Below are 13,161 nucleotides of genomic sequence, written 5' to 3'. Positions count from 1 at the left end.
TATTTTTCTTCTTTTTCTTCTTCTTGTCCCCAAGCTTGCTTGGGGCATGTATTTTATTTTTCCAAAGAACAAGTGGTTCTTTTTTTTTTTTTTTTTTAAGATTTTATTTATTTATTTGACAGATCACAAGTAGGCAGAGAGGCAGGCAGAGAGAGAGGAGGAAGCAGGCTCCCCACTAAGCAGAGAGCCCGATGCGGGGCTCGATCCCAGGACCCTGAGATCATGACCTGAGCCGAAGGCAGAGACTTTAACCCACTGAGCCACCCATGCGCCCCACAAGTGGTTCTTTTTAAATATAAATTTTACTAGCTTTGGTGGCACCTGGGTGGCTCAGTTGTGTAGCCTTGGGCTCAGGTCATGATCTCATGGTCCTGGGATCAAGCCCCACATTGGGTTCTCTACACGGCGGGGAACCTGATTCCCCTTCTCTCTCTGCCTGCTGCTCTCTCTGCTTGTGATCTCTCTCTCTGTCAAATAAATAAATAAAATCTTTAAAAAATTTTTACTAGCTTTTGATCTCTATATAATCAAAATTTTATTTTATGAAATGTTTTAATGAATTTATTTAATATTTAATGAATAAAATAATTTTCATTATTTTAATGAAATTTGCATACTGTCTTTTTTTCTGCTGGTAATAACTTCATAAAGTACAGATTACTAGAAAAAATATAATTAAAATCACCAATAATCCTACCACTATGAGATAACCAGTGTTAACTTATAGGCATAGTTTTTCTTAATTCTGCTTCTTCCATTTAGTTATATCACTAGTATTTTCTCTTAGTAAATATTTTTGTAACTTCACTTTTAGGGAGGGTATAATAAATTATATGTAATTTAATTATACTTTTTTGGACATTTGCATTGTTTCTATTTTCCATGTTATAAATAATGTAAATATCTTTGTGTATGAATCTTTAAATATTTGTTTCCTTATAATACATTGCTAGAAAAGTTGATACAATCTATGTTACCATTGGGTGTTTATAAAATTGTTAGCATGAGCCATCAATTTTATTGTCATATTTTATTTTCCAGATTATTTTAATAATGCATATCTATGGTGAAAAAAATATTTTAAGTAAGCAAGTATTACTGTCTGCAGCTTATCAGCCTAGAGTAGATCTGGTATGCTAATATAGAATACTACCTTAAAGCACAACTTCTTTATTTCAATGCTGTTGATTTCTCCAAAGGGAAACTCTGGGACTAAGAATTTGTGGACAGATGAGCATGGCAAGATGTCCAAACAGCTCGAGAAAGATAATGAGCAAAAAACATTATTGAATATTCAGCAGAATTTACAGATTGCTACAACTCAGAGACTAGAGGGGAAAATTCAGAAACTTCAGAAACAGCTCAGTGATTTGAAATTGTCAAATAAAAGTATGAAAATTCAACTTACAAGAGTGAATGTCCTTAAAGTGAGTAAAGTGAGGCTTTCAAAAATTCTCTTCAGCTTTGATTTGTTACTATTTTAGCTTCGTTTCTTATGAATTTTTTTAAAAAATTAACATTAAAATTATTTTATATGCACACATAAGTGTATATAATATAAAAGCATAGTGGATAATAAAATTAGATGCATAGACATCCACCACTTTTCTTAAAAACCAGGGTATTGTCAACCCCACTGAAACCTTCATCTATTCTTTTCCCTACTTCTCAAAGTTAACTGGTATTCTAAATGTTAGAATTCTAGAGTCCTTGCTCTTTCCATCTTATTTTGGTCTTTCTTATTGGGGTAATAGTTAAGTTTTATTCACTTTTGGAGACTCTTCTTTGGATCTTCTCATATCAAGCTTCACTTGTAGTATTTCAAACATATGTTTTATGCCTTAAAACAAAGGTGCACTAAATACTTCCATACGTTGGGTTTTTTTGGCATTTTACCAGCAATGTTTATCTTAACTGCAAAGCCAGTTAATTTTCTCTATTTCTGATTTTGGTTAGCAGAGGCAGTACAACTTTTGAGGACATGAATACTCATTAAACTTCTTTAAATCCCAAGTGCCTAGTTTATAAAAGCGCTCAGTGACTATTATTGAGGAGTATGATGATTGAGACATGTCTTCTTAATTCATAAACTGTGGAATTTTCTTTCTTTTCCATATATCAGAACCTTAAAAAAAGAAGAAAAGAAGCATGGGTTATATCACCCATCTTGTCTTTTACTTAAAAGAGATCTAATTAGTCATATCCCTTTCCCCCAACCTTATACCCTCACAGGACAAAACAATTGAAAAGCTCAGGCAATCTTTAACACAAGTTGAAGCAATGAAAGGGAAAGCAGTTATGAAAACAGACAATTTGAAAACTACATTACACTCTGCCAAGCCAAAGGCAAGAGGGGACAAAGAGAAGGTCCATCAGCTGTTAGATGCTGTCACTTCTGAGCCCTGCACAGCAAAGAGCACAGTTGATAAAGTACCAGGACAACAACAAGAGGTTTGTTTTGTTCATTGTTATATTAAGAGTCTTTAAAGTGATTAACAACAACAAGAGGTTTGTTTTGTTCATTGTTATATTAAGAGTCTTTAAAGTGATTAATACCGCTGTCACCTTAGACTCTATCTAATCCAGACAAAAAGGAGTTTGTTGGCTTCTGGACTCAAAGGTGAGTTAAGCAACCAGACCTCAGCAAGAGCGGCACTTGGGCTGCCGGATTAGCACCTGGAACCTTCTAAAGCTTTTCTCACCATCTCTTCTTGGCATCTGTGTGTGTGTCAGCTTGCTTTATGTTTAGAGATTCTGGGACAGGGTAGAGAGTCCCCAGAAAGGGTCTAAGAGAGCCCAGCTTAGGTCAAATGCCTATTCCTGGTGAATCCACAGTAGCAAGGGATGGCATAAATTATTATCTTCACTTAGGTTTGCATATATATCCTCTGATTGACCAATGGTGAGAAGAAAAAGATGTCCAAGAATGGAAGTGCAGGGAAAACCATGTGTCTGGGGCTGAGTCACCTCCTAGGAAAAGAGGGTAGTGCTTCTAAATTTGCCTAGATTCTTACAACATTTATAAAGCAGGTGTTGTAAGAGAATTTTTAAAAAGATTTATTTTAGAAAGAGGGAGAGAGAATGAGTGGAAGGGACTGAGGCGGAGGCAGAGGAAGAGAGAACCTCAAGCAGACCCTGCTCTGAGCTTGGAGCCCTGTTTGGGATTGTTTTGAGATCACATCCCTGAGATCAGGACCTGAGCTGAAACCAAGAGTCAGATGATTTAACAGATTATGCCACCCAGCTGCCCCTTAAAAGAATTTTTAAAAGGCTAACTGATAATTTGGGGCTACTGTGGAATTATATGCTACATCTCTTATTAGTAGCTTAAGAAATATGTAATTTAACCAATTACCTTAAAAGATTCTTGAAACACAAAACCATATTATTTGTTTTTTTTTCTCTTTTTAAATTTCTGCATATTTATATTCTTGTTTTTACTCTTCTCAATATCCTTTCTATATTTTCAGTCAGATCTCCTCTTCTTTGGCTACTCTGTAGTTCACTCTTTACTTCTTCTTCTTCTTTTTTTTTTAATATTTTATTTATTTGACACAGAGATCACAAGGAGGCAGAGAGGCAGGCAGAGAGAGAGAGAGGAAGCAGGCTCCCTGCTGAGCAGAGAGCCCGATGCAGAACTCGATCCCAGGACCCTGAGATCATGATCTGAGCCAAAGGCAGAGACTTAACCCACTGAGCCACCCAGGTGCCCCACTCTTTACTTCTGAGATGACTTTGTTTTATTCTTGCCTGAGTTCAACCACCACATCTCCTTCATCTATAAGGCATATTGGATATCATTTTTTGGTCCATTTGTATTCTGAATTACAACATTTCTCATTCAAAATAGAGGCCTACTCTCCCTGCCCCATGTCTGCAAATCCTTGTATGAAAATTTTTTTTAAAAGATTTTATTTATTTATTTAGTTGTTAGACAGAGACAGTGTGCACATGCGGGTAGGGTAGTAGGAACAGAAGGAGAGGGACAAGGAGACTCCATGCTGAGCACCGACCCCGTGGAGGGGCTCAATCCCAGAAATCAAAATCAGATATTTAACCAACTGAGTAACCCAGGCACCCCTGAAATTTAATCCATATCAGGTATTGTGTCAAACATGTCTCTTTTGCTCCGTGGCAGTTTTTTGGGGGGAAGTATTTTCATCACCTGACTAGTTTGGATGATGCTATTTTCTATTTAAAGAAATTTGGACAGATATTATTTGCCTTTTTATCTATTCATGTAAAAACTGAGCCTGGGTGGCTCAGTTGGTTGATTGTCTGCCTTTGACTTGGTTCATGATTGTGCAGTCTTGGAACTGAGTCCTGGGATCGAGCCCTGTATGGTCTCCAGGCTCAGTGGGGAGTCTGCCTCTCACTCTCCCTCCTCCTGCTCCCTCTTTCCCTCAAATAATTAAGTAAAATCTATAAAAATAAAATAAAATACTTTTAATGGCCCTGACCTCTCAATTTGAGGTGTTTCACTTTAGGGAAGTTACAGGGCAGGGTTTACTTGCTTGTTTTTGTTTTTGTTTTTTTTTTTTTTAAACTCAATACTACCCTCTTGTGTTGCGACAGTGAGTCAGTCCTACAGTCTTCCGTCAAGCCCTATATATATATTTATTTATTTATTTTCCCCATCAAGCCTTTTATGTTGGGGTGAGAAGTTATATGATGCCTGCTTCTGCAGTACTCTTGTTTATAGAAGTCCCTGACTTTCCACTGTTTGCTTTTTTCTTTTCCTTTATCTCCTATCTTCCAAGGAACATCTCACCAAGTATCTCCCTCTTCCCTCAGAAACCTTGTCCTTCAGAATTGCCATTTTTGGGATTGCCTGCGTGGCCCAGTTGGTTAAGCGACGGACTCTTGGTTTCCGCTGCGGTCATGATGTCATGGTCACGGGCTGGAGCCCCACTTCAGGCTCTGTGCTGGGTGTGGAGTTGGCTTCAGATTCCCTCTCCCTCTGCCCCTTCACCCAGCTCGTTTGTGGGCACAAGCTCTCTCCCTAAAAATAAAAAAATAAAATTTTTTTTTTTTTAAATTTATTTGACAGTGAGAGATCACAAGTAGATGGAGAGGCAGGCAGAGAGAGATAAAGGGAAGCAGGCTCCCTGCTGAGCAGAGAGCCCGATGCGGGACTGGATCCCAGGACCCTGAGATCACGACCTGAGCCGAAGGCAGCAGCTTAACCCACTGAGCCACCCAGGCGCCCAAAAAATAAAATCTTAAAAAAAAAAAAAAAAAAAGGACGGCCATTTTTGGTCTCATGGGCTTCTAAGCCCTTTTCTTTTCCTTCCCACTTGCCAGTTTTCTGACCCATCAGGTCTTAGACTTCTCAATATTTTCCCATTTCTGCGTGGTCCTATGTCCAGGACACCACTGGAAACCAGCTGCATCCTCCAGTGTGGGCTCAGGAGCTGCCTCTGCTGGTTTAGGATATTTATTTCCCCACTTATACACAAACTGAATTCTGTGATATTCTCTACTTATGCTTTAGATATGATTTGTGGGGGGTTATAACTGCTTTCCTTAGAAGATCACTATGGTTTTTGGAGGAGGAGTGAAGAGATATGCTTAGCGGACTACTATGACCATATAGCAAATCCAAAGTCCAAAAAGAAATTTCCTTAGGGATGAAAAACAAGCAGCAGTAAAATTAAGTTTAGTCTATAAAGTGTAAAAATAAAATCTTAAAATGAAAAGGACATTTTAAATAAAGAGTTCGTGTAATATTTCTAGCTTAAAATAAAATTTGAATGTAGAATGTTACGTTTCATAAAGAAATGTTTAATAAAACTACATTTCTGATAACAATTTCGTTGTACACAATAAGAAGTGGACAAAACTAATGATATATCTAGTTTTTGGTGTTTTTTTTTGTAGCATTCTGATTTTCGAGAAACTATTATGAAGATGTTGGGATTTAACATGAAAACAGCTGACAAGGAAATCATCAATCACCTAAGGCTTATTATACAAGATTATGAAGCATCTAACAAATCAAAGATTGCTTCTGATTGTGAGACTGGACAGGATAATGAATAAAAAAGTTCTTTCTTCCTTGCTGCCAACAAGAGCACAGAAGATATAGGTATCTCCTCCACCATCTTGAATTGGCTACATAATGAATAAAATGCATTGGGAATTTTTCACTTGAAAAATTCTCTTCTTTGATATTTGGCAGTTAACTTTTCTTTGTCATTATCTTGTTCTATATGTTTATTTATGGTCTAGTCTATGTTGTTACTTATATATCTAATTATATTTATTATTAAGTGTATTATAAGCAGGGTATTAACCAGAACTTGTGTTCTCAGTGGGAATATTTATATTTATAGTTAACAGACTATTTCTAAAATGAAAAGTCCAGAATAATTATTTTAAAGTCAGCTGATTGGTAACCTTAATTCCCTTTTGCCATGTAGCCTAAAATACAGGTTCCAGGGATCAGGATATGGACCTTTTTGGGGAGCCATCATTCTGCTGACCATAGCTCACATCTACCCAAATTGAATACACATATATACCTACCTAATGGAAATGTGCATATAGGGGACGCCTGAGTGGCCGAGTCTGTTAAGCCTCTGACTCTTGATTTTGGCTCAGGTCATGATCTCAGGGTCATGGGATTGAACACCATGTTGGGCTGTGCAGTGAGCCAGAGTCTCCTTCCCTCCCCCTGCCCCTCCACATCTGCTCACGCTCTCTCTAACATAAATAAATCTTTAAAATAAAATAAACTATAAAAATGAGAAATGTGTATATAAATTCTACAAAAAGGTATTTATAAAAGTGTTCATGGCAGCATTGTTCATAATTGCCTCAAACTGGAAACTGTCCAAATGACCAAAAGTAGAGTTAACTCTGACAACCAGATCCATCAGTTAAGCAATCAGATCTCCTTCACTTGTGGGACAGGGAGAGGTCACCTGGAATGAGAAATTTTCTTAGCGGTCAAACCATAAAGTGACTCCAGGTCTAACACTGGGGATATGACAAATAGAGGACAATGAGTTTGAAGGGAAATGGTAATTTTATGGGGCTCCACTTAGCATGCAATAACCAGTGCTTGTAAAGAGAACTTAGTTCTTGTCGCACATCTGCTGACCATCTTCCAATTTTAAAATAAACCTCAAAGTCAGGAAATGTGGCCTGGATTTCTGTCTCGTGGCTCTGGGGTTTCAGGCAGCCCCAATTGCCCTAGCTGAAACATTTTTTCGGGTCAGATTAATGGAGCTTGTTGCCGCAGGACAGAAGCCAGCAGACACATTCCCGACACATTCTGTCGGGAATCGTTGCCTCAAACGCAAGGTGCCATTTTCAGACCTGAAAGGCTGAGATCAATTTCCTGCCTCCTCACCTATCTGGAGCGTCCCCTTTCGCAAAAGAGGAACCATTAGGGCCTGTACAACCTACTGTAAAGATTCGCCTGCGGCCCAACACACCCTAGCGACAAGGGCGGCTGCTTATAGAAGACCACGTGGCTGGGCAGATGCTACGACGGACGCGTCCAAACAGCAGGTGCGACCCCAGGCAGCGCACCGCAGCCCGGCGGCGGCTACGGTTCAGCGGGTCTGCGCTACTGCGCCTGCGCCCCGTCGAGCGGCGCCGACGTCGGAAGGGAGCGGAAAAGACCCGGGGGAGCTTGGTGGTGACTCGCTGGCAGAAGTGATTGGCTGGTGGACGACCCGCGTCAGATCGCGCCTCCGTGCGGGGCGGGGAACCCGCCGAGGGGGAGGTCGGAGCTCGCGCGTCCAGCGCTGTGGAGGGGCGGTGTCGCGGGAGAACTGTGGGCGCGGGCGCGGGCGCGGGCGCGGGCGCGGGCGCGGGCGCGGGCGCGGGGCGGGTCTCCCGGGCTCCCCGGACGCCGGCGGCCTACGCGGTCGGGTCGGAACGCCCTGGGCTCACCCAGGAACGTTCTGGCGGGGCTTCCCCGCGGGCGTGCTCTGGGTGGCGCCCACAGCCGCGAGTTGGAGGGCTCAGGTGGCGCCAGTAACCGTTTTTAAAAGTCTCCGGTGACTAATGCTTGGCCAGGGTCGGAGCCAGCGCGCTGTTTTAGGCCCCTCTGAGCTGGAGCGTCGTGTGGTTCCCAAGTGCCGAGGGTGACCTCGGGGGACCTCGGGGTGGGTCCATGCTGGGAGGGACGTCAGCTCTGCAAGCCTAGATTTTGTCAGCTCCCCGCGCAGATCTGGGGTTGGAGAGGACGGGGGCCTTAAGTAAACTTAGACGCTAAGTGAGCAGCAAGGAGGGACACTCGCTCCTGCAGGCGTCCACTCTGCATAGTGAGATAGGGCAAGGGCGACGCTTGTGAGGACGGACACTGCAGGCTTCGGAATATGATGCTTTTTCTTTCCTGGAGGAACCTGCCTTGTTTCTTACTGCGTTCACCTCAGTTATCCCATTACCTTTCTGAAGATTGGCTGTTCAGGTCACTTTGGACTCGACCAAATGTCGATGTTTCTTTCATAAACCCTTTTTAAGATGATCTAATCGATAGCAGAGCTTACTTATTGAACTAGATTCTTTATTTGGGGGTTTTATTAACGGCTATTGGGATGTGGCTTTCATAGTATAAAGTTCACCTGTTTTAAGTGTACAGTGAATGATTATTAGCATATTTACATAGTTGTACAACCATCACTATAATGGAATTAAGGAAATCTGGCGATTTTCCTGTAATTGCTCTTATTATTCTCAAGTTTGCACAAGTGGGCATTTAGGTACAGTGTAGCATAAGAGACTCTGAAGATGTACACTCAAGTTCTTACACATGAGTAGATCAAATTAGAATTGAAGCATATCTTTTCTTAGATGTTGCAGTGATGAAACTTGTGTATTGCAATCCAAAGAGTTACTGTATCAACGGTCTCATTTTTTGAAGAGTGTGGCATAAACCCCATTTTACAGATGAGGAAATTGATTTTGAAGGATAAATTGCCTAAAGCATCATAGCGGTGCCTAGACTAAACCCCTGTCCTAGGTGCTTTATCTCCAAATTTATTGCCTTTGCTACTTCAGCCTGATTTTCAATTAAATGTATGTATGACCTGTACAACTCATTCATTTATAGAGCAAATAATTATTGAGTGATCAGTATGCCAGCAACAACATAAAACCACTCTACATGCTAGAGATATGGTAGTGAACCAGCTAAATTCCTACCCTCAGTTAATATTCTGGTCAAGTACACAACGATCAATTAAAGAAACACTAATATTAGATATTGAGACATGGCATATTTTAAAAAGAGGCAAACTAAGTACAGGGAATGGAAAATTTCATCAAAATTGATATAGTTTTAGAAGAAAGATATTAGCATATAGATATGAAAGATAACTGCTACAGCCTGAAATTTGTCCCCTGCCCACACTCAAATATTGAAGCTTTGTAATGGTATTTGGAAGTGGGACTGTTGGGAGGTGATTAGGTTTAGATGAGGTCTCAAGGGTGGGACCCCTGTGATGGGATTGGTGTTCTTAGCTGAAGAAGAATACAGACCTGAGCTCTCTTCTCTCTGCCACTTGAGGGCATTGCAACCCGTGAAACAGGTGCTCACCAGGAACTGAATCAACTGGCACCTTGAAGATGGACTTCCCAGCCTCCAGAACTGGGAAAAATAAATGTTTGGTGTTTAAGCTACAGTTAATCTAAGTTAGTCTTGAAGCAGACTCCCCACTGAGTGGGGAGCCTACATGGGCCTCTCCCACAGCCCATGAGATCATGACTTGAGCTGAAACCAAGAGTTGGATGCTCAACCTACTGAGCCACCCAGGCGCCCCGACCACAAGTTGTTTCCTACTGTTTCCTTCAAAGGGTGGTGGCAAATTTCCCTGCTCTTGAGTGTGCGCTGGACTTAGTGACTTGCTTTTATTAAGTAGAACATGGTAGAAGTGGAGGGATGTCGATAGATCATGAAGGCATCATGACTTCTTGCTCTCTCTGTTGGATCATTCATTTGGGTAAACCAGCTGCCCTTTCATGACACAGCTTGCAGTGCTTTGGAAAGTCCTGTCTGGCAAGGAACAGAGGCCTGTTTCTGACAGCCAGTGAGGAACTTGGGCCTTCTGCAGTTTTGTTAGCCCCAGGTAAGCCTTCAGATGATTACATCTCCAGGTGACAGCTTGGCAGCCGTATCACAGGAGATACTAACAGGATCACTCAGTAAAGTGCTCTCAAAATCCTGTCCAGTAATACATGTTTGTTGTTTTAAGTCATTACGTTTTGGGGGTAATATCATAAGTGGCAACAAATAACCAATTCTTTGTAAATGTTATAGTCTCTTGTTTTCTCCTGCTAATAACTATTAGCTTCATTCCTGAGAAAATCAGTTAATTTTCTTTGCCTTAGTTTTATCATTTATAAAATAGTTGGACAGGCCTTCTCAACTTTGTTTCCACATTAGAATTATCTGGGCAGCTTCTAAAATATATATGCTAGTCGCACCCTTAGATCAGTTAAGAGAAATCAGAACTCAGGGAGGGCCCAGCCCCTGAGTTCTTTTAAAAGAACTTTTTTAGGGGCGCCCTGGGTTGCTCAGTGGGTTAAAGCCTCTGCCTTCTGCTCAGGACATGATTGGCAGGGAGCCTGCTTCTCCTCTTTCTGCCTGCCTCTCTGCTTCCTTGTGATCTCTATCTGATAAATAAATAAAATCTTAAAAAAATTAAAAATGGAAAAGTGGACACAGGGTCACCTACTGATAAAAAGAAAAAAAAACTTTTTAAAAGTTTTTTAAAAGTTCTCGTCGAGATTCTAATATGCAGGCTGGTGTGAAGACTTCTAGATGATCTTTGAGCTTTCTCCTATTGTTTCTGTTATGACTAATGTAATTGGGACTTACTTTCATTGCTATAAAAGCATTTCCCTGGGATTTTTGAGGTATGTAATCTGCCTTGGGAATAGACAATGGGATTATTTTTTTTTAAGATTTTATTTATTTATTTGACAGATAGAGATCACAAGTAGGCAGAGAGACAGGCAGAGAGAGAGGAGGAATCAGGCTCCCCGCTGAGCAGAGATTTTTTTTCCCCTTGCAGGGCTCGATCCCAGGACCCTGAGATCATGACCTGAGCCGAAAGAGGTAAGTATTTCTATAGAACTCATTGAAGAATTCTCAGAACTTAATAGCATGGAAACAAACCACCCAATTAAAAAGTGGACGAAAGCTTTGAATTGACATTTCACCCAAGAAGTTACACAAACAGCAAATAAGCACATGAAAAGATGCTCAACCTCATTAGCCATTAGGGAAATGCATATCAAAACCACAATGAGATTCATTACACACTTACTGGAGTGGCTAAAATTAAAAAGACAATAGAGACAGAAAATTATTTTTCTGCTACATTAAAGTCTTAAGTAGGCTTGTCAAGGACCGGTTACAGCTCTCTATGGTGACAGAGAATTTGGCTGCTTCCCTATTAGGACTTCATCATCCAAGACAGATCGGAGGCAGCAGAATTAAGTAAAGGACAAAGAGGAGACAAAGGGACTATCCCAGTCCTCTCTCTTAAGGAAGAGTCCTGGAAGCTGGCAAATAACACCCTCACCTATAATCTATTTGCCAGAAAGTAGTGACTATTTAACTATGCGATCATTTTTTTTTTTTCTCAATGTTTCATCATTCCACCAGTGTTGGAAGAGGGAGAGAAGAAGGACTGGAAGCAGGTCCTGTAGAGTGGACTGTGGAGGACACTCCATACAAAGTATTCTTCTTAGACCGTGTCAGGTTTCCAGGTCCTTCAGCTGTTCTCTCCTTGCAGTGAGGGCTAGGTTGACTGAGATTTTTAGGCTCAGGACTTCCTGCTTGTTCTGTAAGCTAGTAAAAAAAAATTTTGTTAAAATCTGCACTTGTGATTATGGGTTTTTCTATATGTAAGTTCTGTCAACATTTACTTTTTAATTGTGAAACAGCTGGCACACAAATTTAAGATTTTTATTTTTCTATTGAATTGCCCCTTTTTATCATTATGAAGTTTAATACTTTATTTAGGTAATGCTTCCTTTTTTTTTTTTTAAGATTTTATTTATTTATTTGACAGGTAAAGATCACAAGTAGGCAGAGAGGCAGGTAGAGAGAGAGAGAGGGAAGCAGGCTTCCTGCTAAGCAGAGAGCCTGATGTGGGGCTCGATTCCAGGACCCTGGGATCATGAACTGAGCCGAAGGCAGAGGCTTCAACCCACTGAGCCACATAGGCGCCCCTCAGGTAATACTACTTATCTCATGGTCTACTTTGTCTAATATTAACATAGCTAAGCCACATTTCTTTCAGTTGGTGTTTGCATGGCAATTTCCCCAACTTTTTCTTCAACTATTCTGTATTATTATATTTAAAGCACATCTGTTATAAACAGCATATAATTGAGCTTTGTGTTTTTAAATTCAGTCTTATAAATTGGAATGTTTAGGCTTTAATGTTTAAAGAAAATTCTGATAAAGTTGGATTTAAGTCTACCATATTGCTGTTTATTGTCCATTTTCCCCATCTGTTCTTTGTTCCTATGATGGTTAATTTTATGGGCCAAGTTGGTAGAGCCACAATGCCCAGATATTTGGTTGGATATTATTTGAGATGTTTCTGTGAGGGTGTTTTTTGGATGAAATTAACATTTAAAATGGTGGACTTTGAGTAAAGCAGATTGCTTTCCATAATGTGGGTGGGCCTTGTTTACTCAGGTGAAGGCCGTTCAGAACAAAAACTGACCTCCCCTGTCTGAAAGGGAATTCTGCTGACAGATTGCCTTGAGAATTGAATTGTAGCATTGGCTTTTCCCTGGGTCCCCAGCCTGCTGGTCTACCCCACAGATTTTTTAGAATTGCAAGGCTCTATAATTGCATAGAACCAATTTCTTAAAATCTTCTCCTACATATATACACACATCCTATTCATTCTGTTTCTCTGAAGAACCCTAACGTAGTTTCTTAATTTTCCCTTTATCACTTACTTTGAATTGAGTATTTTTATTTTGTTATTGTATTTTCTTTTTGTGTTATATTATTAAAATATACTTCTGTTATGTTTAGTGATTACCCTAGACCTAGAGACGTACTTGACTTACAACAACTTACTTTAAGTTAATACTTTTATAATTTCTACTCCTTTTAAGAAGTTTATTTTTTCATTTTAAACTACCCCACACCCACTGTACTATTATTATCATATAATT

The 13,161-nt window shown here is 40.3% G+C and overlaps 2 protein-coding genes across 5 annotated transcripts in view; both read left to right on the top strand.

The window, feature by feature from the left end:
- The window catches only part of LOC116591512 (myosin-2 heavy chain, non muscle-like), a 45,753-nt gene extending 39,559 nt beyond the window's left edge, over positions 1–6,194 (top strand). For 3 of the 4 annotated variants that reach the window (XM_032344471.1, XM_032344472.1, XM_032344470.1), the window contains exons 7-9: positions 1,200–1,427; positions 2,233–2,451; positions 5,881–6,193. In XM_032344471.1, coding sequence (XP_032200362.1) covers positions 1,200–1,427; positions 2,233–2,451; positions 5,881–6,042 — 609 coding nt within the window. In that variant the 3' untranslated portion in view covers positions 6,043–6,193. Of the gene's footprint in view, positions 1–1,199; positions 1,428–2,232; positions 2,452–5,880 lie in introns of all 4 variants that reach the window. The other variant, XM_032344469.1, reaches the window with a different exon arrangement.
- Positions 6,195–7,006: 812 nt separating this feature from the next.
- Positions 7,007–13,161, top strand: part of LOC116590222 — a 29,377-nt gene continuing 23,222 nt past the window's right edge. Inside the window, exons 1-2 of the mRNA XM_032341822.1 lie at positions 7,007–7,025; positions 7,337–7,735. Coding sequence (XP_032197713.1) covers positions 7,007–7,025; positions 7,337–7,735 — 418 coding nt within the window. The remainder of the gene's footprint in view (positions 7,026–7,336; positions 7,736–13,161) is intronic.

Source organism: Mustela erminea, chromosome 5, assembly GCF_009829155.1.
Source record: "Mustela erminea isolate mMusErm1 chromosome 5, mMusErm1.Pri, whole genome shotgun sequence".
NCBI lineage: Eukaryota > Metazoa > Chordata > Mammalia > Carnivora > Mustelidae > Mustela > Mustela erminea.
The sequence above is the reverse complement of the archived record's forward strand: the minus strand, read 5'-3'. Positions and strand labels throughout refer to the sequence as shown.